This window comes from Bidens hawaiensis, unplaced genomic scaffold (assembly GCF_021521415.1).
Source record: "Bidens hawaiensis isolate Kalapana, Puna unplaced genomic scaffold, B.hawaiensis_p1.1 tig00419442_1, whole genome shotgun sequence".
Taxonomy (NCBI): Eukaryota; Viridiplantae; Streptophyta; class Magnoliopsida; order Asterales; family Asteraceae; genus Bidens; species Bidens hawaiensis.
The window spans coordinates 1-27,022 of NW_027504863.1; the positions used below are offsets into that span (position 1 = coordinate 1).

At 42.6% G+C, this 27,022-nt stretch overlaps 1 protein-coding gene and 1 long non-coding RNA gene across 2 annotated transcripts; both read left to right on the forward strand.

Moving 5' to 3' along the window:
• The first annotated feature begins 137 nt into the window (after positions 1–137).
• Positions 138–789, forward strand: LOC143608879 (uncharacterized). Its single transcript, XR_013149339.1, has 2 exons — positions 138–455; positions 586–789. It is a non-coding gene; the product is annotated as an uncharacterized LOC143608879 (long non-coding RNA).
• Positions 790–16,487: 15,698 nt separating this feature from the next.
• LOC143608873 (ricin B-like lectin R40G3) lies at positions 16,488–19,036 on the forward strand. Its single transcript, XM_077083789.1, has 4 exons — positions 16,488–16,916; positions 17,005–17,127; positions 18,480–18,708; positions 18,839–19,036. Coding segments are annotated over exons 1-4 (777 nt in total). The 5' UTR covers positions 16,488–16,493; the 3' UTR covers positions 18,841–19,036.
• Positions 19,037–27,022: the final 7,986 nt, after the last annotated feature.

Here is a 27,022-nt window from a genome sequence, read left to right on the forward strand (position 1 = left end):
CTTAACCCAACACCTTACGGCACGAGCTGACGACAGCCATGCACCACCTAAAGGGTCAACACAACTACTGTTTGACAAATTGATAAAACTTTTATTTCACTTTCAATGAAAAGTGTTATATTAAGCTGTGGTGACAACTGACATGTTAAGCACTTTGCATCATCATATATCCTTCGGTTGTATATTATATGTGCTGTGTTGGTGAAGTTGTAATTTCTTTCCTCAGGTTCAGCTGACAGAATACAACCCTGATAAGCTTGATGAATCTGTTCTTTGGACCGAAAGCAAGGACTTAGGGGACGGTTATCGGGCTGTAAGAATGGTCAATAATATCCGACTCAATGTTGATGCGTTTAATGGTGACAAAAATCATGGTGGCGTGCGTGACGGTACAAAAATTGTTTTGTGGGAATGGAAGAAAGACGGTAATCAGAGGTGGAACATGGTTCCTTACTGTAAGTATCTCAACTCAAAACTTTACTTGATTATCATATTCTTTAATAATAATTTGCATTTAAGTTTTGACCTTCTGTTATATAATATTCTTCATTTTGTTCTCATCAACATGTCAAATGATATGTGCAGGATATACATGTATTGTGGGATTTTAATGTCGTGTATAACCTCCTCATCGTGTTGGTGTTTGTGAACGATCATGTGTTTGAATAAGTTAAGACTGTTGAGAAACTACGGGTATAGTTATGTGGTTATTGGTTAGTGTATTTATTGATCACTAAAATGCATTTCTTATAGCATTGCTTCTTATACATGATATATTGATGTATCTAAGTTATTGTTGATCGAATGAAAGTTAAATACGTGTGAAAATGAGGTTGTCAGGTTGTTGGATTGAAAGTGATGAACCCGAACATGACGTGAACATATTCGTGTTGAAGATATCAAGAGTAATACATTTAAAACAATGTAACTTGGACATGACCAATGTGCCAAAATTATAGATTCTTATTTACTTTAATTGAAACTAAACATCATCTGAACCAAGATGTAACAAATCTACAGAGTGAACACAAAACTTATAAAAATTAAACTAGATGATACATCAACGTGAGATAACAACTGAAGACCATAACTTTCTGCTAGAGAATGGGTACCTGGTACCGAAAATGCCCATACCGATTTCCTAAAATTTTTGGTTCAGTTACATGTATTGAAGGCAAAATTCGGGAATACCGTTACTGAAAACTCAAAATGTGGGTACTGGTTCGATGTCAGTATCGAATCGGTACAAGTACCTGTTTTGCTCATCCCTACTTTCTGTCGGCCTTTTATACTCCAAAGTTCCAAGCTAGCCCCTTAAGTTTCAGAAATCGCAACGCTAGCTCTCAAATATTCAAATGTTAGCAACTGCAGCCCCTCAAGCTTCTACTAAAGACAACTCAGATCTGAAACTTAAAGCTAACCAAATTAACTCACACAACAAAATGTTTGCTTAAATATTGCTTGTTTGTAACATTCTGTTACAAGTAAACATCTCTACTAAATTAAATTCTTTACCTCATCATGACTAACATGTAACTTATTAAATACCTGCGAACGTGTGTGAAAAAGATGATTAGTTGCTACAGACAAATCTGGTTTATTATCACATTTTAGATTCAGGTAAGCCATGTTTATTTCAATTCTTACAATGTTCACATAATTTCACAGTAGTAGAACACATTGCTTGTATGATGCCTCAACAGTCTTTGACTACATACTGTTTATTCAATATGTTTGTATCTCTAAAAGGTGAAACGAAGAAATACTACTAGTTTTCTAAAATAAGGAATGCTAGACAAAACAGACTCGATTTCGAAGATGTGCAATTGATGTCTCTTTGTAAAGCCGATTGCCCTTTGTAGTTTTAGACGTGTGTAGTTAATGGATACAATTTTAAGGAACAATAAAAAATTTGAATATTGTTCAATCAAGTTTTCTGTTTTATTAAAGTTACCTAAACCTTTTGTCTTCAAGGCGATGAAGCTCGAGCTTGGTCACATGTTTAGTCATGTCGCTAGTAAACATAAAAGTCATGATTCATGATTCATGAATAGGGTGAAGCAATGTGTTGTTATACCTTTTTAATTTTAGTAAATTGTAAAGTTATGGACCGTGAGTTAAATACTTAAATACGTATATATGCTTGTGAAATGTTATTAGGGGGTTGCATACTTATGCAGAGAGTCGTTTACGTGCAAAAAGAGATAAATCACGCAAACAACAAAAATAAGGCCGCTATTGTGCACTACACACTAAAACAAACAATATCCAAGACCAATAAAGACAATTGGAATACATATAATTTGTAAAATTACCAGTCAAATATGCACGAAAGAAATGTACATATGCACTATATATGAACAAAAAATCTGACTCCTAAGACAAATGAAAAAACTAGACATTTGCTAAATCCGAAACACCATACATACGTTTGATTAACAAAATTAGAAATTGAAATTAGAATTAATCATTCTAAAATCCTATTTGATTGGTAGTTGGATGATATTAGAATGGGAAAATTTTCTAAACTTTTTCCCATGTGTGATGGAATCGTAAACATTCCACTAGAATGTTCAATAATTGCCAAAAGACCCCCACATATCACCATCAAAATATTACAAAAGCAAAATATTATCACCTATCATTACTGAAGAAACACTAAGTGAACCCTGGGCAGATTATAGATAATCTGGGGGTTAAGTAATGTTTCCCACGAGGTTGAGGTCTTGCTGAGAAGGTTGTTCTTCAGGGGACCTGCAAAACAGACACCGTAAGCTCGTCACTGAGAAGGGGGGGTTCCTCCTTGTGACCACCCTCCGGCGTGAGAATCAGACTAGATTGCTCTGAATATAAGTGTATATTAAGAGATTGCTAGATAAGAGAGATATCTGATGATGTCCTTACCATTCCAAGGTGTTGGAGTATTTATAGCCGAAGGTAGGTTTCCTAGAAGGTACAGCCGGCTGAATAGTATTCATGTTCCACCAACAGTGGACTACGCACAGGCCATGCTGGTTGGTGGATAGGCTACGGCCAACAGTAACAAGGTCGGCTGTACACTGTTCCTTGACTGCCGGCTACGCACTGTTCCACCAACTGTAGGCTGCGCACGTCCCATCGTAAGGGTTGGTGATTAGGCAGCGGCTAATAGTGACAAACAGTACTAGAGGGTGCTCCTCCTCGTATTGTTGTCGGTGAGCTGTCACCCTGTGATAGGTTCATGGGCTGTTCTGGTCAAATTGTCTGTTCTGCCCATACCTTATTAGGTATAGTACAAAAGATCTTCCAGAAGCATACGGACTGGCTCATTTAGGCGGGAGTATTCCTGCCTTGCTCATTCCTTCATGTGACTACTGAAGTAGCTAGTGCCTTGTGCGTGTAGCCTTGCTGTTAGTGCGGGTAGCCTTCCCTGATGGCTTGTATCCGCAACTGCGGGAACAGGCGGGGTACTTCACCATTGGGAGGCTTTCCCTGCGGGTACAGCTGGCGTTCTGCGCGTAAGGTTCTCTGAGCGTGGTGGGTCCCGCTGGAGCAGTTGGTTGTTGCGCAGACGTCCCTGTTCAAGGTGAGTCTTGCGGGTCCAACTGGGCTCTGCTGGGACCTACCTCTTCAAGTCCCCCCAGTCCAATGTTCTTCTCATGAATTATTAATAAGTGAGGTGAACTTTTGGACTTAGCAAGGGGTTTTGAAAAGGGGTTTAGTTTTTAGGTTTTCCGTGGTGATTCTTCCCGCGGTTTTCCTGATGTCACGCAGAAATTCCCGACTTTCCTGCTTGATCTTTGGGTATGATGCGGGTAGCTCTGTAACCTCCTCGCAAGTCAGGAGCGTTGAGTCCCACTTGTGTGGATTCTCCATGAGGTTTTGGTAGTTTTTAACATAGTGATCAATTACGTTAAAACCACCAATTCCATCCTGGAGCTTCAAACAATGTAATTCTCGACGTTCCCGCTATGCGGGGATGTTATTTCCGTTTCCGCAAGCATTGCTCAGAAGATCCTTCTTGGTTTCAATTCCATGCGGAGCGCTAGGTATGTGAAGGGTTTTGCCTTAACACTGTACCCGCGCTCGTCTTACGGTTACTTTACTTCCAAGGTATTCCTGGCGTTAATTCCCTGCGGGTGCTAGGTATGTGAAGGGTTTTGCCTTAACACTGTACCCGCACCCGTCTTATAGTTGGTTGCCGAGGTATTCTTGGCTTCAATTCCCTGCGGGTGCTAGGTATGTGAAGGGTTTTGCCTTAACACTGTACCCGCACCCGTCTTATAGTTACTTGGTTGCCAAGGTAAGGGGTATTTTCCCGCTTACTTTTGAATCTTTTTGAATTTTTTTGAAATTCGAAGAGTTGGTAAAAGGATAACAGTCCAAACCTCTGAAACGTCGTGCGACGGTTTCTTCTGACTGTGTCAGGACGTGCAGGAAGTTATGGTGACGTGACAGTACCTGGTCATTCCAGACGCTTTTTCAGGCGCGTGGGCCCGATTTTTCGGGCGCGTGGCCGCGAAATTAATGGTATGCGTCCTTTCAACAGCTGTTGCCAGCTTGCTTTTTGCCACGTGTCATAGTTTCATTGCACCTTCGATTTCTCTCTCCTCCGCATTAAATTCATCGCATTAATTGCGATTAGTATATAAAGGGGGAGAGGGTTCTTTGTAATTCACACTTTCACTTTTCTCTTCATCTTCTAAACGATTTCCGGCGAATACTCACCTTTTCAGGCAAGCATTCTCTTGAAATCGTTTTCTTCTTTCATCTTGTAAGATGTCTTCTCATGATCTCGAATCTACAGCCGATGACAAGAGTACTGCTGGCGAGTGCCAGTGTGCTCTGCCCGTCGATCTGTATCGGTACGTCGTCAGGAAGTTCATGCTCGAGTCTCTCGAGCCTGAGTTTCCTGAACCCCATCAGACGGTGTACGATGCCCCCAGAGGCAAGATCGGGGTATATGCTGCATTCTTTGTGTATGGGAATCTTAGGTTCCCATTGACAAAGTTTGTTTACCGTGTCCTTGAGAGGCACGGTGTGCACCTGACCGAGGTGCATCCGATGGCGATTGGCAAGATTCGCCACTTCGAGTGGGTGTGCCGGATACTGGGCATTGAGCCCTATGTTGACCGCCTGATGACCTTCTACTCCTGGAGGTGCATCCAGGGGTGGTATACGTTGATAACCCGGATTAAGGGTTTGAAGATTTGCGCAACCGAGCGCAGTCTTCGCTCGTGGAAGCGGGAGTTCTTCTACATCTCCGCTCGCGCCATCCCCCTTGCCATGAAGTTCAAAAATGGGCAAGCACTTCCCAGCCTTCACGCCTCCAACTACGAGGAGGCGGAATGGTTTTCGAAGATATCCCGAGTCCAATCTCCGGTTTACCGGTTTGCGGAGTCCGGGATGGTAATGCTCGGGATGAGCCGGGTGTGGAAGGATGCGGATGCGCGAAAGATCCCCATCGTCCTCGAATACGGTTCGAACTCTGTTCCTTACGGTATGCTTTGTTTCTTTTTGTTGATTTAGAATCTCTTCTAACTTTTTTCCTGTTTATTTCAGAGGGGAACGACTTGCAGTCTCTCCTGCAGCCGCGGGAGAGTGATGGTCCCGCTCGGATGGGTACTCGTGCTCTTGATGAGAACGAGTTGCCCATCCTGGAGCAAACGAGGGATCGGTTTGTGGAGGTCTACCCGCTCGGCCACGAGATCCTGAGCGCTAGGCGGCCAGGTAAGGCGCTATTCAACCCTCGACCCCTCAATGTTGAAACCTCTGCTGGAATTCCTCTAATCGTATGTTCTGATGAGGAATCCGCAGATGGTCCTCCGTTGGTGCGGAAGAAGAAAGCTGCCGGCGGGAAGGGGAAGGAGAAGGTGGCTTCCACTGCCGATCCAGTGCCTCGGTCTGACTCAGAGGCCGAGAGCGAAGAGGTGGCGGAGAACCCCGGTGGTGAGAAGACCACCGCTCCGGAGGCTGTGACGACTGTCACCTCCGGAGAGCCCCGGATGACGACGGTGAGCGGCGCAAAGAGGCCGGCTCCATCGGGTTCATCTCCGCCTGTCCGTACTTTCAGGCTCAAGAAAACCCGTGAGTACAAACTTTATTTTTAACTTCAGTTTTCCATCTTTAATACTTTTCTTTGTGCAGGCGTGGATGTTGACGCATTCCAGGGTGGAGCAGGGAAGACTACTCCCCCGCCAATGACGGTAGGTCTGGTCAGCCTTCCTGAGGCGACGACCCAGGCGGCTGCGCCTGCTTCCGCTGGTTCAGTTGCTCATTCCATTGAGCCAACTGTTCCAGCTGTGATGACGTCACCGCCGGCTGTGAGTGCCATTTTTACAGCATCTTTCACTGAGCCGGCGGTTACTTTTGCTGCGGACTCTGCAACGGCGACCGCGGCGGACTTCACCATGCCTCCTCCGTCATCGGCATCGACGGCCGATCCTTCAGGTATGCATGGGGATTCTCGCCGACCTCTGCCTCCTTCCCGTCTACCTGACCTCTTGGACGGATTTCCATTGGGTTCAGGTGACGGGTTTGGCGGCTATCGGCCTGTTATTGACCCTACAGGTGCGTAGGGTTCTCTTGGCCTATTATTATTATTATTATTTTTTTATTTTATTTTTTTTATATCATCTTTTCCTAACTGCTTTTTGTTTTTTGCAGTGTCGGATTCAATGAAGTGTATGTTCCACGATGGAACATCCGCCGAGGAACAACCCTTCGCACCCCTGTGGAGTGCGTGGATTGGGCTCGTCACGCAGCTCCCAGTGGTGCGTTGGGGGAAGCCATGGCTAGCTACCAGGAGGGTAGGCTAACCAATGAGCTTCGGGTTCTCCTAGCCCGGATGCAGCCGCGCGTCGAGCTGCTTTGTCGTGAAAACGACAAGTTAAAAGCAGCTCGCATTCAAGAAGTGGCTCAGGCGCGGGCTGTCCGGGAGGAGAATAGGAGGCTCTCCGCCGCGGCTGCAGAGAAGGAGAAGGCGTTCAAGGCCCTTGAAGTTGAGGTTCAGGCCCGTCTCGAGGCCCGTTCCAAGGCTGCCCAAGCTGTTAACGAACAGCTTTGGCTGGCTAAGGAAACTGCTAGGAACGCAACTGAGAGGGCCACCAAGGCTGAAGCTGTTGCTGAGCCTCTACGCCTCGAGAATGAGGAACTTAAAGCTAAATTAGAGGCGCTCCAACAGGCTCATGATGCCTTGGCGATGGAGGACGCGAAGAAGCTCCAAGAGATCCTGGACCAGAGGGGCGTGCTTGACCACACTGAGCGGAAGCTAAAGGGCGTCGAAGAGGCTGCTGCAAAGGAAGTGTTGCTTGCCAACCTGAATAAAAATGAAGCTGAACGCGCCTGTACCCAAGCTCAAGCCGCCCTCCAAGAAGCCCTGGTTGCCAAGGAATGGCTTCTTCGAGAAGCGTTTTCTCAGGTAAGCTTTTCATGTTTTTACGCTTTTCTTTGTAAATAGAAAAGGTTCTGATACTTGTATTTTTTCTTTGTAGGTTGTGCATCGGGTCTTCTCAGAGACGTCTTATGACGATGCTATGAGCGCAGCCCTCAACGCTTCTCATGAGGATGGGGAAAAGGTCGGCTTCCTGCTTGGTCTAGGGTTCGTTGAGAAAGGCATCCCGCCTTCCAACTTCCCTTTGTATAATGTTGATACTGAAGCTGTTTACGACCAAGCAGTGAATCAGTATGCCGCCTTCCCGCATCCGGTGGTGGAGAAGGTGAACGAAGTCGCTGCTGCTGATGATGGGCTAGCTATCCTTAAAGCTTTCCTTGAACCACCACGCTCTACTGATGGAGCGGGTCCAAGTGGAAGTGGTCCTGAAGCTTAATTCTGAAGATCCCTTTCCACCATTAGCGTAGATTTTTGCTTTTGTATAGCTATCTTTGTAATATTTGAATTTGATAGAATAAAGATTGTGTTAGTTCTTTGCCTTGTTTATTTTACGCCTGTTTTGATCTAACTTAGCAACTTCTTTAGTACTTAGATAAGTTAACTTTTTAACGTGGTAAATTATAAGTTTGTTTCGCTTCCTCTTTTATGATTGTGCGGGTATGACCGTCACTTACATTTAGTAGGATGGCTTAACTTTACTTATATCTGACCTGCGTGGAAGTTTTCCTCATCTTTTCCTTTGAAATTTTCTAAATGTTCAGAATAAGTTAACCTTTGAACGTGGTAGATGATAGGTTGAAGTTTTGCTTCCTTGTTCGTGATTGTGCGGGTAAGACCGTCACTTGCACTTACAAGGATGGCTAAACTTTACTTACATCTGACCTGCGTGTAGGTTTTCCTTAAAACTTGAGATTTTTAGCGTTGTGTTTATGCGGGTTTTGCCGCCTTCCACACGTAACGACTTACTTCTTCCCCCATTTATGCGGTGAATACCGGCACATTAGTGTGGGAAGTTCATAAGTATAAAGGTAAGGCTATCAACACATTGTGAAAGGAGAATCATTTCCATTAGAAGTGGCTCTAGGCCTTTTCTTTACAAGTTTGGAATTGATCTACATATAACATTTGCGTAATTGAGCTCCATTCCATGTTCTTGGGATGGGAGTGCCATCGAGCCTTTCGAGCCGGTATGCGCCCTTTCCCAGGACTTCTTTGATAATGTATGGCCCTTCCCAGACCGGGGCCAGCTTTCCTGGGCGTTCTTGGTTCGAAGCCTCGTTGTTACGCAGTATGTAGTCTCCTTCCTTGAAGTTGCAGAGTTTTACCCGCGTGTTATAGTACTTTTGCATTTGTCGCTTGTAGTTCTCTTCACGCACTGCGGCTAAGTCTCTGCGTTCCTCGGTTAGCATAAGATCTAACCGTCTTTCCGCATCATTGTCTTCTGGCTGAATCAAGACCCTTGGTGAGGGTAAACCAATTTCGACCGGGACCATGGCTTCAGTGCCATAAGTGAGACTGAACGGGGTTTCTCCCGTACTGGCCTTCTTCAGCGTTCTGTTTGCCCAAAGGACGTGCGGAAGCTCGTCCACCCAGCCGGATCTGTGTTCCAAGAGTCTTTTCTTTATGCCTTTGACGATGCTCTTATTTGCTCTTTCCACCTCACCATTACCTTGCGGGTGTGCCACTGAGGTAAAGGTGTGGGTGATTTGAAGTTCTTTCAGCCACTGTTGTAGCTTCTTGTCAGCAAAGTTGGTGCCGTTATCGCTCACCAAATTCTGTGGAAGTCCAAAACGACAAATAATAAATTCCCAAATAAATTTTTTGATATGTTTCGCGGTTGTTTGGGCTAAGAGTTTTGCTTCTATCCACTTGGTGAAGTAGTCGATGGCTACCACTAGGAACTGAACATTTCCTGCTGCTGTAGGAAATGGGCCTGTCACATTGATGGCCCACTTCTGAAATGGCCATGAAAAGGTGACTGGAACAAGTTCATTCTTCGGGCGGTGCGTGTTGGGTGCGTAGAGCTGGCAAGACCTGCATTTTCTGATGTATGCCAGCGCATCCGTATGCATCCCCGGCCAAAAGTATCCCGCGTTGTTTAGCTTAGCTACAACAGCGCGGGGACCTGCGTGTACTCCACAGATGCCTTCGTGTACTTCCCTTAGGAGGTAGTCAGCATCTTGGTTGTCCACGCATCTCAAGAGTGGGCCAAGAAAGTTACGTCTGTAAAGGATGTCATCGATGAGTTGATAAATCAGTGCTTTACAGCGTAGTTTTCTTGCCTGTGCTTTTGACTCTGGTAGTGTGCCTGCCGCAATGTATTTTATTATTGGTGTCATCCATGTTTCCGTGCCGGTTTGGATGACACAAATTTCCTTGTGCGAGACCGAAGGTGTCTCGAGGAGTTCAATGCGGATATCCTTTCCTAAGTGGGTGAAGGCTAATGATGCAAGCTTGCTTAACGCATCCGCAGATTTGTTTTCACTTCGCTTGACGTGTATGACTTTGCAGTCGTTGAAATCGCGCATAAGGGATTTTGCTTGTGCGAGGTACAGGGCCATTGTGTCGTTCACGGCCGTGTACGTCCCGTTGATTTGATTGGCTACTAACATGGAATCCACGTGGGCTTCCAAGTTTTTCACTCCCATCTTATGCGCAATTCTCAGCCCAGCCAAGAATGCCTCATACTCGGCTTCGTTATTCGTACTTGGAAAGTCCAGTCGAATAGCGTAAGTGTATTCTTGGCCTGCTGGGTTGGTTAGTTTCAGCCCTGCGCCTGAACCCTCGTTACTGGCTGCTCCATCAGTGTAGAGTCGCCAGACATCATTGATGTCTTGTGCTGGAGAGGGTTGAGCCTCTTCCTGGCACTCTTTTTCCCGCGATGCAGGTACTTCCGCAATAAAGTCGGCCAAAACCTGGCCTTTTATGGCTGGTCTTGGCTTATACTTTATCGCGTACTCCCCCAACTCAATTGCCCATTTGGCTAGGCGTCCCGATAACTCGGGTTTGCCTAGAACGTTTGCGAGTTTGAAGTTGGAGAGAATGGTGATTGGGTGACCCTGGAAATATCGTCTTAACCTGCGTGAAGCGTGTATAAGTGCTAAGACTAATTTTTCGAGGGTAGATTACCGGGTTTCTACGTCTGTTAGGATACGGCTGACATAATAGATTGGCATCTGGATGCCTTTTCGCTCTACTAGCAGGACTGCCCCGGTTGCTCTATCTGTTGCGGAAAGGTTTCTAAGTAATGGGTCATTACGGGTTCGAGTTGACACATGCCATACTTTATAAAATGAGTAAAGTGATAACTAAAGCAGCCACATTATTAATGTGTAGATTCAACAACAAAAACACCATCCAATCCAAATGTGAAAAATCTCTGTTTAAGATATATTGTTGTGTTTCATGTGCTAATTAATTTTTATCTCAATTGATTTTGAGTTTAAGTTGATTCGTCTATACTAGCAACCGTGGCGCGTTGAGTGGTGTTCTTAGACACGATTTCTTATACGGAGTGATGTATCTATATATTCGGTTAGAGATAGTAACCCGACTATTTGTTTCGGTGGTGAATGTGTATCCAAAACGAACCGTTTTTCCCTATGACAACTGGATGATGGAAATAGGTTTTTGGCTGCCCAGCCCGTACAGTGAGTCAAACCGTCAGTAACGGTTTTAACCGAAACCAGACCGTTGAAAGATAAAAGCTAACTGAACCGAACAATAAGTTCAAAAACACAGTTTGCTTGCTGGTTCGATTCGTTAATTTTTAACGACCATGATTTTTTATTTTCGTGAACAAGTTCAATTTCTTAATGAACGAACACGGACAAGATTTTCCGTTCGGTTAGCGTTCATGAACAAGTTTAATGCTGAACGGACGAACATGAACAAAGCTTCGTCTGGTTCGATTCGTTTACAGCTCTAAACCAAACCATTCATTAAGGTTTTGAAACCGGCCTACTGAAAATTCAGAAAAGCCAACTGCAAAACCGAACTGATTATGGGATTTGAAAGTTTCATGGTTCTACACAAAAACATGAATGCAGCTGTTGACTTTAGAGAAGTCCTAATTTAAAGGTTTCATTATTTCATAGTTTGTTAAATTTTTTATTCTGTTAAATCAATGAATTATCACAAAAATGGCCACACTTTAAATGGACAAGAACTAAACTGTTCTTATTTTTGAGTTATTATTTAAAACACACATTCATATAATAAGCGACTGTCTATATTCAAATTTCGGCTCAATTGTAAACGGGCGAGTGGTTCAGTTTGTATACAAGCACAAGCAAAGGAAAGCTCACTCAATTTTTTTTAACACCGGTTATAGTTATATGTGTGTTAAATTTATTATTTTTTCTGTTATTGATAGTTTAATAACAATTACATTTTAGGGATTAAATTGTAGTTATTATATGAGTAAAATAGTAAATGGTCAAAGTGCAAGATCATGTGTTATAAAAATGAAATATCCGAACAAATAATTGTAACATTGTTTAGCACATTTAAATAATACACAACTTGCATCATACAAATAATAAGCAAACATCAAAATAAATAATGCTACATCATAACTACAGTACTGCTAAAGCATCATCAAGACGGTTACAAGTTACAAGAAGTTTCTTGCATCAAACGTAGAAGGCCTAGATATCTGGAAGCCGGAGGTCACTGTTATGCATTTTGGTTTGACCTGAGAAGAGAAGAATAATAATGTGATTCCATTTCCTTGAGACTGGCAGCAGCATCTTCACCGATTCTAGCCAGCATCTTATCAGTCTTCTCAGCCTGCTGGTTTAGCTCAGCGGTTCTCTTATCTACATGGTCATTCAATGATGCGAATCCAGAAAATATAGCCGTCTGCTTTAGCTCTGATACTAGTTTTAACAAAGAATCTGCTGCTTGTACCTGTTGTTTATCAACTTATATATTATTTTCCACCAATCGGCGCTTGTCATACCATAAAAGTTTAATTCTGGTATTGGGCCATGGGTGTAAACAAGCCGAGTCGTCGACTCGTTTAACTTACAAGATCTAGAGCTCGGCTCGTGGATAGTTTTACAAGATTGAGCTCGGCTAGGGCTCGGCCCTTATAATATTTATTAATATATATACAGTTATAATTAAAATTATATTTTTATTAGTTATAATTCTTATATATAAAATAATATATATTAAACAGACTAATTTTCAATTTTTCAATAAGGCAAGGGATTGCTTATTAAACAGTCTAATTTTCAAGATCAGGCTCCGATTAGAACCGATCTCAAGTAGCTCACAAGCGGTTCGTTTACAACCCCATATTGGGCTAATCATGTAATATGGGAAGAAAAAGATTATGAGTAGATAAAAAAGTCTCTTAAAGCGCATTACGATGCCTACAAGTTACAACATGTTACATCATTTCATTTTTTTAAATTAATATATCCTAATATGGGAAAAACAAGTGTTTATATCAATCCAACCCAAACCATTTTAACTAGTACTTAAAGCTTACATGCTTCGAGTCAACGGTCAAACCCATTTTGACCGATAACCACGGCATCAAAGAGTTTTCAAAATCAGTATTCAGTATACCAGATAAAGTGTGCCAAAAATACAGTGTAAATACTTAAATATAATTATTAAAATTATTTGAAATAATATTTTATTTTGTCCAAGTAAAAGGTTTTAAAAGATGAGCAACTTTCAACCAATTTGACATGTTCGTTTTAGCTTTTTAAGTAATTAACACTATTGAGCCCATTCATAAGTAAATGGGTCAAAAGTGTCCCGTAGCTGAACCTATAAACTACCTCTTAAGCCTGACTAAAGTCATATATATCGTTCCATTAGCCATCAAATTTATGTTTTCAGTAAGAACCGGCTCAGACAGTTGAAAAAAATACAAACAATACCAAATATGGGTCAGTTAGCCGTAAACCAGGCCTAATAATAAAAATACCCTGTATTGGTTTGTATTTTCTTTCCTCAAAACAATTAAACTGATTTTGTTTCTTATTGTGTCACTCACTTTCTCATTTCTTTGCACAAATGATTGGTCTCACACATGATATTTTCTTCGAATTGAAGTACTGCAAGTTAATTACTTATTTTTTCAGCCTATTCTAGATAACAAGATAATATTGATGTTCTCCAATACTTAAAATTAACTTTGATGATATTTGCATCTGATTTATGATTGAATATCAACTTCTCTTAATGCATTATGTTAGTTTAGGATGAACAAGACTGTGCAAATAAACAAATCAGGAATTCTATGAGTGGTATTTAAAATTTATGATCTTCGGTTAGGTTCGTTTCGGTTAATTCGGTTATGGCTTAACCAAACCATCAGTTCAGTTAAGACGGTTAATTCGGTTATTTGCTCACCTCTACTGTCAAGTGAGGCAAGTATGACGATAGCAATATATGTGCCCTTTTGCAATCAGCCCATATATATGTTATGGGATACATTTATACACCACTAAAGCTACTGTAGACACCACCATTCATGTTTTGCAATACTCGTGCACTGTGCGGTTTTTGTAAGTGGTGGTGCAGATAGAATTTTATCGGTGTACAAATCATTTCCCATAAGTATATCTCTACATGTTTCTAGGAATATGAGATGTCTAAAATCATATGGAGAGAACATGCAGTTAATTACGCTAAAAACAATAAAAATCATTTTTCAATCAGAATCAAATCCTACCGGGCTAACAGTTTCTTCTCAGTATTTCGTTTTGCAATTCAAGTAATATACAGTTGCAAAAACAATAACCTGACTTTGTAGATAATTCACTAGTGCCCGCATCTTAAGAACGCAATAAAGAACTAACAAGAAAGTGACACGCACACTGAGAAAACACAAGTATATCATTATCACTATCTATTTATGTCATTAACCTCGATATAAATTGACCAAATACCCTTGTTAAGTAAAAACAACAATGTATACTTTATTTAACAGTGGTATTTTGGTCAAATTATATAAACTTTAACAGCAGAACTGGACAGTGTTAGTAAACTAGAATAAAATGACAAGTTTTTGAAAACCACATACTCTTTTTGGCAAAATATCCAAAACCTAATCAAAACAGATAATCTGACCAAACCCCATGAACCAACACAGCAGTTAACCCTCTATTTATACTAGAACAATAAGTTGTTCTCTAAGTTAATTCTACTCCTATATATCAGGGAACATATAATAAAAAATCTCCTTAATTGTCTCTACATCTCCAGCCGATCTTCCTTTTCTGTTGTGTTAATCTCAAACAACAACTTTCTCATGTGACCTGTTTCAGCTCTCAACTTCTTGGTTCACACGTAATTAACACATTCACATGTAAACATTAAGATCACACCCTACAAAGGTTTCAATATGCATTATCTCAGTCAAATTGCCGAATATTTCTTTTGCTTATTTGCCCTAGGAGCCCCCTGTAGATGTTGATTGATTACAGGTAAACTAACACTTGTACATGTTTGTTCTTTTATTTTAGTCCAGACAGAAAATGATTGTGATGTATGAATCTAAAAGCACCTGTGCACAAATATATGATAAACGAGTTAATCCTATGCCCGAGTTAAAACAACAAGTAACAAGTCAAGCTTGAGCTGTAGATCGAAACAAGTTGATGTCAAAACCTTCTAAGTCAAAACAAGCCTAGCTAAAGACTAGTCAAACTTGGCTCGCCCCCACCCCTAATTTTGATGGGTTAAATGAAAGATTTAATCAAATGTCTACTTTATTATTTCTAATTACTATGTTATTTATTTAATTTAAATGAGTTAAACAATAAAAAAGAAATCTTTTTTTTTTTTGTTTTTTAAGATATCATCATCGTCAATTAAAAATATAATAACGTGATCACCAAGTTTCCATTGATCACAAAGTTTCCATTTAATTGGTGTTGGCCATAGGTTATCGATTGAGAAATATCAAAGGTTTGGTGGTGGCATCTATTAGGACCGAACAAATGTCGTGTGATGCCGCTTCAGTGGTGATTGTTGACATTTTGTAATAATGCATTTTATTCGTATAATTGGTTTACTTTATTTATATATATATATATATATATATATATATATATATATTACTTCTTACACACACACTAATAATATACATATAGTGGAAAATGATCCAACACAATAATAATTTATCATAAATTGTATATGTGACGCTCTTAAGCCTTTGATTTCAAAAACACGCCAACCCTAAAATCACAATTATGCGCTCTGTCGTCGTCCTGTTAATGTCTATTGTCTCGACCATCGTCTACCGTCGTGAGCATCATCCTTTTCCGTCACGGCCATCGATCACTTTCTGATCATTGTTCTTAGGTTTGTGTATTTCAGTCAGTTGATTAATTAATCAGCTGAAACTGAAATTACTGAAGTCAATTGATTGATTAACATTGAAATTAATCCAATTAATCATCAGTTTATCTAGACAAACATATCTGGATATTCAATCGAATTAACTTTTGATAGAGCATAACGTGTTTTTAATCTTGAAAGTATTAGGTTTGAAGCTTGAACGTTTTAGGTTTTAACCTTGAAAATATCATGTTTCAACCTTGTAAGTTTTAATGGTTTGGAATTTAACTTGAACGTTTTTGTTTTTTTAACCTTGAATGTATCCGCGCACCTAATATACGTTAAACAATTATTATACATTAACACAGCTTATATATGGTATCTCGAATTGACACGGCATATTTATCATAAAGGAGTAGACAAGTTCACTTTAATTTGTGACATCAACTCATACAACCTAACATCTTACCAAGACAAACCCAAATTTTATGAAACAAACCAATACAATACAACGCATTTACTTATCAGACAAGACTTGAAAAACAATACTTCGCTTAACAATCTTAACAACGTCAAATTGACCGTTTTAACCTTATACCATTCGTTAAGGAATAATAATAATAATAAGGATAAAACTGTAATCACACAAATGGGACACGGAGAGTTGAGAACAAATCGTCAAACTGTAACAGCTAGTACAGTCCAAAGCAGCGTACAACTTTTTCAACACAACGTACAGGTCAAGATCCTCTCAACCCCTATGTAAACTAACCAGTAACCACCACAGTTTGCGTGTTAACAACACACTTTCAAAATGGACCCACACAACCACAACCACCACCACCACCACCACCACCACCGTCACGACGAACCACCCTACCCACCACCACCGCACGGAGAACCACTGTACCCACCACCACTTCCTGTCATCATCCACCACCATCAGCCACCGTACCCACCTCCACCACTCGTTGAGGTCTACCCTCCACCACCACCACCTCCGTACACGGCAGATTACCACCACCCACCACCACCGCAACCAACCCACCACCACCATACCCCGCATATCCCTTCGATCATCAACCACCACCATACTGATCACCACAAAAAACAAGAAAAATACACGGATAATAAACCAACAGTTAGGGTTTACTGCAAGGCGAAACCCGATTATGCTCTGACGATTCGTGACGGGAAAGTGATTTTGGCACCGTCTAATCCGTCTGATCCTCATCAGGTAAATAATATTATTATTATTATCATTAAGATTATATGATTTGGTTTTAATTAATTAATTTGTTGAAATTATAATATGAAACAAGCAGCATTGGATTAAAGATGAGAAGTTTAGCACACGAGTGAAGGATGAACAGGGTTATCCGTCGTTTGCTTTGGTTAATAAAGCTACTGGTCAAGCCATCAAACACTCCATCGGTGCAACCTATCCTGTATGTCATTATATCAATCCTTATTCTTATACTTTTGAACCTGTTTCATGTGTATAAAACTCCTATGATTAAATATTCATGCAAATTGACACCCGAACACAGCCAGCCCGCTTAGCCGAACGTGTTCGAACCTAAACTGACCCGTTTAGGCTCCGTCTAAATCTAAACCTGTGAATTCCGTATTAGGTTCGTGTCGTGTTGGCCCGTTGGAACTTCACACGCCTGAAAAAAGCATTATGTTTCTCTGGTATTGCTAATCTAGTATGATTAGGGTGTTCATAATCATCTTTTTGGTTTACAGTTTATTCGGTTTAGTTATTGGTTTCGACTGAATAAACCATACAATTTAAAAAATAAAAAGAATTTACCGTCATGGTGATATTGGATTGGATTGGGCAAAAGATGTAGTTGGCTAAATGATAAACTTAAATAACGATATTCGGTTTATTTGGGTTCAAACCGAATTCAGATAGCTGAAACCAAAATCGAAAACCCAATTCAGTTTCGACCGAAAAACCGACTATGTTATCGATTCTTTTATAAACTCATTTGATTTTCAGTTTAGGGGGTTTGAACTTTGATGCTTGATTATAATAAAATATTAGTAATTTGATATTTTGACCCACTTCTTACTGCCGTATTTATGTTAATGCACTTCCCAATGATACGTAAACAAGGTATTTCTGGTCCTTTATAGATACAATAGATACAGAGAAGATATAGCATAGATATTTTGAATTCATCATTTATCACTTGGGGTAGGAACTATAGTATTTTATTGCTACAAGTATGGATTATTAAAAAGAATAAGACATGTATTTGGATATTTCCCTTGAACTCCGCAATATTTTTGATTTGGCATCACCGGCGATTACTAGCGATTCCGGCTTCATGCAGGCGAGTTGCAGCCTGCAATCCGAACTGAGGACGGGTTTTTGGAGTTAGCTCACCCTCGCGGGATCGCGACCCTTTGTCCCGGCCATTGTAGCACGTGTGTCGCCCAGGGCATAAGGGGCATGATGACTTGACGTCATCCTCACCTTCCTCCGGCTTATCACCGGCAGTCTGTTCAGGGTTCCAAACTCAACGATGGCAACTAAACACGAGGGTTGCGCTCGTTGCGGGACTTAACCCAACACCTTACGGCACGAGCTGACGACAGCCATGCACCACCTAAAGGGTCAACACAACTACTGTTTGACAAATTGATAAAACTTTTATTTCACTTTCAATGAAAAGTGTTATATTAAGCTGTGGTGACAACTGACATGTTAAGCACTTTGCATCATCATATATCCTTCGGTTGTATATTATATGTGCTGTGTTGGTGAAGTTGTAATTTCTTTCCTCAGGTTCAGCTGACAGAATACAACCCTGATAAGCTTGATGAATCTGTTCTTTGGACCGAAAGCAAGGACTTAGGGGACGGTTATCGGGCTGTAAGAATGGTCAATAATATCCGACTCAATGTTGATGCGTTTAATGGTGACAAAAATCATGGTGGCGTGCGTGACGGTACAAAAATTGTTTTGTGGGAATGGAAGAAAGACGGTAATCAGAGGTGGAACATGGTTCCTTACTGTAAGTATCTCAACTCAAAACTTTACTTGATTATTATATTCTTTAATAATAATTTGCATTTAAGTTTTGACCTTCTGTTATATAATATTCTTCATTTTGTTCTCATCAACATGTCAAATGATATGTGCAGGATATACATGTATTGTGGGATTTTAATGTCGTGTATAACCTCCTCATCGTGTTGGTGTCTGTGAACGATCATGTGTTTGAATAAGTTAAGACTGTTGAGAAACTACGGGTATAGTTATGTGGTTATTGGTTAGTGTATTTATTGATCACTAAAATGCATTTCTTATAGCATTGCTTCTTATACATGATATATTGATATATCTAAGTTATTGTTGATCGAATGAAAGTTAAATACGTGTGAAAATGAGGTTGTCAGGTTGTTGGATTGAAAGTGATGAACCCGAACATGACGTGAACATATTCGTGTTGAAGATATCAAGAGTAATACATTTAAAACAATGTAACTTGGACATGACCAATGTGCCAAAATTATAGATTCTTATTTACTTTAATTGAAACTAAACATCATCTGAACCAAGATGTAACAAATCTACAGAGTGAACACAAAACTTATAAAAATTAAACTAGATGATACATCAACGTGAGATAACAACTGAAGACCATAACTTTCTGCTAGAGAATGGGTACCGGTACCGAAAATGCCCATACCGATTTTCCTAAAATTTTTGGTTCAGTTACATGTATTGAAGGCAAAATTCGGGAATACCGGCACTGAAAACTCAAAATGTGGTACTGGTTCGATGTCAGTATCGAATCGGTACAAGTACCTGTTTTGCTCATCCCTACTTTCTGCCAGCCTTTTATACTCCAAAGTTCCAAGCTAGCCCCTTAAGTTTCAGAAATCGCAACGCTAGCTCTCAAATATTCAAATGTTAGCAACTGCAGCCCCTCAAGCTTCTACTAAAGACAACTCAGATCTGAAACTTAAAGCTAACCAAATTAACTCACACAACAAAATGTTTGCTTAAATATTGCTTGTTTGTAACATTCTGTTACAAGTAAACATCTCTACTAAATTAAATTCTTTACCTCATCATGACTAACATGTAACTTATTGAAGAGGTAGGTCCCAGCAGAGCCCAGTTGGACCCGCAAGACTCACCTTGAACAGGGACGTCTGCGCAACGACCAACTGCTTCCGCAGGACCCACCATGCTCAGAGAAAACCTTACGCGCAGTACGCCAGCTGTACCCGCAGGGAAAGCCTCCCAATGGTGAAGTACCCCGCTTGTTCCCGCAGTTGCGGATACAAGCCATCAGGGAAGGCTACCCGCACTGACAGCAAGGCTACACGCACAAGGCACTAACTCTTGCTACTTCAGTAGTCACATGAAGGAATGAGCAAGGCGGGAATACTCCCGCCTAAATGAGCCAGTCCGTATGCTTCTGGAAGATCTTTTGTACTATACCTACCAAGGTATTAGCAAAACAGACAATCTGACCAGAACAGCCCATGAACCAATCACAGGGTGACAGCTCACCGACAACAGTACGAGGAGGATCACCCTCTAGTACTGTTTCACTATTAGCCGCTGCCTACTCACCAACCCTTACTATGGGACGTGCGCAGCCTACAGTTGGTGGAACAGTGCATAGCCGGCAGTAAAGGAACAGTGTACAGCCGACCTTGTTACTGTCGGCCGTAGTCTATCCACCAACCAGCATGTCCTGTGCGTAGTCCACTATTGGTAGAACAGGAATACTATTCAGCTGGCTGTACCTTCTAGGAAACCTACATTCGGCTATAAATACTCCAACACATTGGAATGGTAAGGACATCATCTGATATCTCATCTTATCTAGCAATCTCTTAATATATACTTATATTCAGAGCAATCTAGTCTGATTCTCACGCCGGAGGGTGGTCACAAGGAGGAACCCCCCCTTCTCAGTGACGAGCTTATGGTGTCTGTTTTGCAGGTCACCTGAAGAACAACCTTCTCTGCTGGACCTCATCCTCGTGGGAAACATTACTTAACCCCCAGATTATCCGTAATCTGCCCTGGGTCACTTAGTGTTTCTTCATTGGCGCCATCCGTGCATAAAAGCTAGAACTAATTCTTAGTTTTTTCAAAATTTCTGAAGAAATGGTTAACGTTACTCCGGTCCCAAGGCCAGTAAGTGATCAAGAAACCCCGGTGACCACAACCCCAGCAACTGGGAACACCGGCGGTTATACAAATTTTACGAACACTACCCCGGTTACCCAAGCCGGGACAAGTGCAGTAAACAATATTTCACTGGGGTTCACTGATACCCAGTTGGAGAAACGGACGAGGGTCCCTCGCCAAACACTAGATCAAGTTAAGGCGTGGGCCGAAGCACGTCAGAAAGAGTTCCAAGCTGAGTTGGATGAACGCTTGCATTCACTTCAACAGGCTGACGAATTCGGTAGTACTCGCCAACATCTCAACATGAACAGTGAGTGCGAGTACTCAGACGACGAGCGGGAAGAATCCGATACCGACGCAAACCCTCGCCATAAGGCAAAAGGGAAGCGTAAGGAAACGGACTTCCAACCGACAAGGGATTTTGGAGAAACCTTTAAACCAACGAACGCGGGGAGAAACCCGCGTGACTTCTCCAAAACCTTTAGACCAACTGCTGCAAACGCAGGAAAGTCTAAGTTTGCAAGGGACATTGCGGAAGCAATCGCCCCGAGAAGTGCCAAACAAATGTCCAACATCGGCACTTATGATGGTCTATCCGACCCAGACGACCACTTGAACAGATTCATTGCGGGGGCAACCGTCAGTAACTGGACGGAACCCACGTGGTGTTATATGTTCCAGATGACTCTGGTTGGAGCGGCCAGGGCATTGTTCGATCGTTTACCGGTCCACCACATCTATGATTGGGCAGACTTTCAGAACAAGTTTAGCCAACACTTCAGCCAACAGAGGAAATATACTGAAGAACAGTGGACGATCCTCAACTGCGTCAGAGAGGAGGATGAATCTTTACTAGACTTCATCACTCGCTTCAACTCCAAGAAGCTGAGTCTGGGCAACATAAGTGAAGATCTTGTTCGCGCCGCTTTCATCCAGGGCGCCGAATACCCAGAGCTTATCCGCACATTGACGGGTAAGGACGGCATGCCATCCACATGGATGCCATCATGACGGCGGCCAAGCGCTTTGCCGAGACGGAGAAGCAACTGGGAAGGGATCTTCCCCAGAGTACACACCTCTACACGCAAAGGACTAGAGAAAACAATGTTCGGATCGCCCGGCAGAACAAAAAGAGGAAGCTAGGTATTTGGCAGTCAAGGGTAAACTTTGACACCTCATCCAGCTCTCACCCTCTTGTTGGCGGAAGAGATAACACACACCCTTCAAGCCGAAAACACCGTTGGACGCCACTCACCAAAAGCGTTACGGAGATATTTGCCACCGAAAAACTACCATGGCCAAAAGCTCCAATGATCCGGCAGCGACCTAATGCGGATCAAAGCAAATCCTGTGACTTCCACGGGACAAAAGGTCATAGTACGGAGGAGTGTACATCCTTGAAGGATATTGTTGAAACATTCGTCAAGGATGGAAGACTTGCACACCTTGTGGCATCAATCAAGAAGGGAGGAAGGAATGATAACCGGTACAGAGGCAACGGACGAAAGCTCGTTGACATCAGCATCAACATGGTTCATGGCAACATCAGAGGAAGAAAAAGGCGAGCGACAGAACCATGCGCGTGGAAGGAAGCTGAGGTGCGCTTCCCGCGAGTGCCAGGAGGACCCAGCAAAGAAGGCCCTATCGTCATCAAAAGCCAGCTGGGGCACTACATCACTTCTCGCACTCTTGCTGACAACGGCGCCTCGTCAACGGTGATGTACAGGCAGTTCTTCGACAAGCTAGATGACGAAGACAAGGAACGCCTGGAAACGATCTACGCCTCGATGGAAGGGTTCGACGGCAGCACAAACACCCCCCTGGGTATCCTATCTTTCCCCGTCACTCTTACGGATGGGAATCACTCACGCACAGAAGACGTGGATTTTGTCGTGATGAGGAAGCCACACCACACATACGACATTCTCTTCGGAAGAGACGGGATGGCAAGATTCAACGCCGTGGTATCTTCAGTCCACGGCATGATGGGATGGCCAACAGCTGAGGGTGTAGCGATGATCACCGGCATTCCCCAGGTATGCATCACATCTGTCTCATCTAAACCCAAACCAAAGATGGCTAAACCAACCATCACCGAACCGGAAAGATGGGCCTTCAACGGCAAATACCCTGACCAGGCCGTTTCCATTGGCCCAACAGTTGTTGATCCCACACGCACCTTACTCAAACGCTTATTACAGAAAAACGCTGACATTTTCGCGTGGACACCAGCTGACATGACTGGTGTACCCCGAAGTAAGGCAGAGCATAAGCTTAAGTGCGATCCGGCTGTTACGCCAGTCGTACAAAAGCGCAGAGTAATGGGGCCAGAACAAACTAACGCGTGTAGAACCCAAGTCAAGGAACTCCTTGACGCAGGCATCGATATCAAACATGGGTTGCAAATCCTGTTATGGTACCGAAGAATAACAAACAATGGCGCATGTGCATAGATTTCAAGGACTTGAACAAAGCATGCCCCAAAGATTGTTATCCGTTACCCGAAATTGATCTTAAGGTGGATTCGTTAGCACCGTTTCGCCTTAAATGCTTCCTGGATGCGTATAAGGGGTACCATCAAATCCACATGGCCGTTGATGATCAGGACAAAACCGCTTTTCGGACGCCCGATGGCACATTTTGTTACCAAATGATGCCATTCGGACTTAAGAATGCCGGGTCCACATACCAACGCCTGATGGACAACCAGTTTCATGCCCAAATTGGGAGGAACTTGGAAGTCTACATGGATGACTTGGTCATCAAAAGCCCTGACGCAGAAGCGATGTTGAAAGACATCGAAGAAACTTTCAACACGCTTAGGAAGATAAACATGAAACTCAACCCGGGCAAGTGTGCCTTTGGAATGGAAGAAGGGAAGTTCTTGGGGGTCATCGTCACTAAAGATGGCTTCAGAGCGAACCCTGAAAAGGTCGAAGCCATTATCAAAATGGAATCACCTACTACCATCAAACAGGCTCAGACACTGAATGGACGACTAGTGGCACTTAATCGCTTTTTGGCAAACCACGCGGATAAGTCGTTTCCTTTCGTGTCAACGTTGAGGAACTGTTTAAAGAAAACGCACTTCCGCTGGACACCAGAAGCGGAAGCAGCTTTTCAGGAGATTCAGTCACGCTTGATCGAACTCCCAACGCTCACAGCACCAAAAGCGGGAGAGGAGTTAATCCTATACCTTTCCGCAACAGATAGAGCAACCGGGGCAGTCCTGCTAGTAGAGCGAAAAGGCATCCAGATGCCAATCTATTATGTCAGCCGTATCCTAACAGACGTAGAAACCCGGTACTCTACCCTCGAAAAATTAGTCTTAGCACTTATACACGCTTCACGCAGGTTAAGACGATATTTCCAGGGCCACCCAATCACCATTCTCTCCAACTTCAAACTTGCAAACGTTCTACGCAAACCCGAGTTATCGGGACGCCTAGCCAAATGGGCAATTGAGTTGGGGGAATACGCGATAAAGTATAAGCCAAGACCAGCCATAAAAGGCCAGGTTTTGGCCGACTTTATTGCGGAAGTGCCTGCATCGCGGGAAAAAGAGTGCCAGGAAGAGGCTCAACCCTCTCCAGCGACTCTACACTGATGGAGCAGCCAGTAACGAGGGTTCAGGCGCTGGGCTGAAACTAACCAACCCAACAGGCCAAGAATACACTTACGCTATTCGACTGGATTTTCCAAGTACGAATAACGAAGCCGAGTATGAAGCATTCTTGGCCGGGCTGAGAATTGCGCGTAAGATGGGAGTGAAACACTTGGAAGCCCACGTGGATTCCATGTTAGTAGCCAATCAAATCAACGGGACGTACACGGCCGTGAACGACACAATGGCCCTGTACCTCGCACAAGCAAAAACCCTTATGCGTGATTTTAATGATTGCAAAGTCATACACGTCAAGCGTAGTGAAACCAAATCTGCGGATGCGTTAAGCAAGCTTGCATCATTAGCCTTCACCCACTTGGGAAAGGACATCCGCATTGAACTCCTCGAGGCACCTTCGGTCCCGCACAAGGAAATTTGTGTCATCCAAACTGGCACAGAAACGTGGATGACACCAATAATAAAATACCTTGCGGCAGGTACACTACCAGAGTCAAAAACACAGGCAAGAAAACTACGCTGTAAAGCACTGAATTATCAAATCATCGATGACATCCTTTACAGACGTAACTTTCTTGGCCCACTCTTAAGATGCGTGGACAACCAAGATGCTGACTACCTCCTAAGGGAAGTACACGAAGGTATCTGTGGAGTACACGCAGGTCCACGCGCTGTTGTAGCTAAGCTAAACAACGCGGGATACTTTTGGCCGGGAATGCATACGGATGCGCTGGCATACATCAGAAAATGCAGGTCTTGTCAGCTCTACGCACCCAACACGCACCGCCCGAAGAATGAACTTGTTCCAGTCACCTATTCATTGCCATTTCAGAAGTGGGCCATCGATGTGACAGGCCCATTTCCTACAGCAGCAGGAAATGTTCAGTTCCTAGTGGTAGCCATCGACTACTTCACCAAGTGGATAGAAGCAAAACCCTTAGCCCAAACAACCGCGAAACATATCAAAAAATTTATTTGGGAATTTATTATTTGTCGTTTTGGACTTCCACAGAATTTGGTGAGCGATAACGGCACCAACTTTGCTGACAAGAAGCTACAAAAGTGGCTGGAAGAACTTCAAATCACCCACACTTTTACCTCAGTGGCGCACTCGCAGGGTAATGGTGAGGTAGAAAGAGCAAATAAGAGCATCATTGAAGGCATAAAGAAAAGACTCTTGGAACACAGGTCCGGCTGGGTGGACGAGCTTCCGCACGTCCTTTGGGCAAACAGAACGCTGAAAAAGGCCAGTACGGGAGAAACCCCGTTCAGTCTCACTTATGGCACTGAAGCCATGGTCCAGGTCGAAATTGGTTTACCCTCACCAAGGGTCTTGATTCAGCTAGAAGACAATGATGCGGAAAGACGGTTAGACCTTATGCTAACCGAGGAACGCAGAGACTTAGCCGCAGTGCGTGAAGAGAACTACAAGCGACAAATGCAAAAGTACTACAACACGAGGGTAAAACTCTGCAACTTCAATGTAGGAGACTACATACTGCGTAACAACGAGGCTTCGAACCAACAACGCCCAGGAAAACTGGCCCCGGTCTGGGAAGGGCCATACATAATCAAAGAAGTTCTGGGAAAGGGCGCGTACCGGCTCGAAAGGCTCGATGCCACTCCCATCCCAAGAACATGGAATGGAGCTCAATTACGCAAATGTTATATGTAGATCAATTCCAAACTTGTAAAGAAAAGGCCTAGAGCCACTTCTAATGGAAATGATTCTCCTTTCACAATGTGTTGATAGCCTTACCTTTATACTTATGAACTTCCCACACTGATGTGCCGGTATTCACCGCATAAATATGGGAAGAAGTAAGTCGTTACGTGTGGAAGGCGGCAAAACCCGCATAAACACAAAACGGTAAAAATTTCAAAAGTTTTAAGGAAAACCTACACGCAGGTCAGATGTAAGTAAAGTTTAGCCATCCTAAGTGCAAGTGACGGTCTTACCCGCACAATCACGACCAAGGAGGCAAAACTTCAACCTATTATCTACCACGTTCAAAGGTTAACTTATTCTGAACACTTAGAAAATTTCAAAGGAAAAGATGAGGAAAACTTCCACGCAGGTCAGATATAAGTAAAGTTAAGCCATCCTACTAAGTGTAAGTGACGGTCATACCCGCACAATCATGAAAGAGGAAGCGAAACAAACTTATAATTTGCCACGTTAAAAAGTTAACTTATCTAAGTACTAAAGAAATTGCTAAGTTAAATCAAAACATGCGTAAAATAAACAAGGAAAGGAATTAACACAATCTTTATTCCATCAGAATTCAAATATTACAAAGATTGCTGGGTGCATACCCGCATACAAAAGAAGCTATACAAAAAAAAACAAAAATCTACGCTAATGGTGGAAAGGGATCTTCAGGATCATGCTTCAGGACCACTTCCACTTGGACCCGCACCATCAGTAGAGTGTGGCGGTTCAAGGAAAGCTTTAAGAATAGCTAGCCCATCATCAGCAGCAGCGACTTCGTTTACCTTCTCCACCACCGGATGCGGGAAGGCGGCATACTGATTCACTGCTTGGTCATAA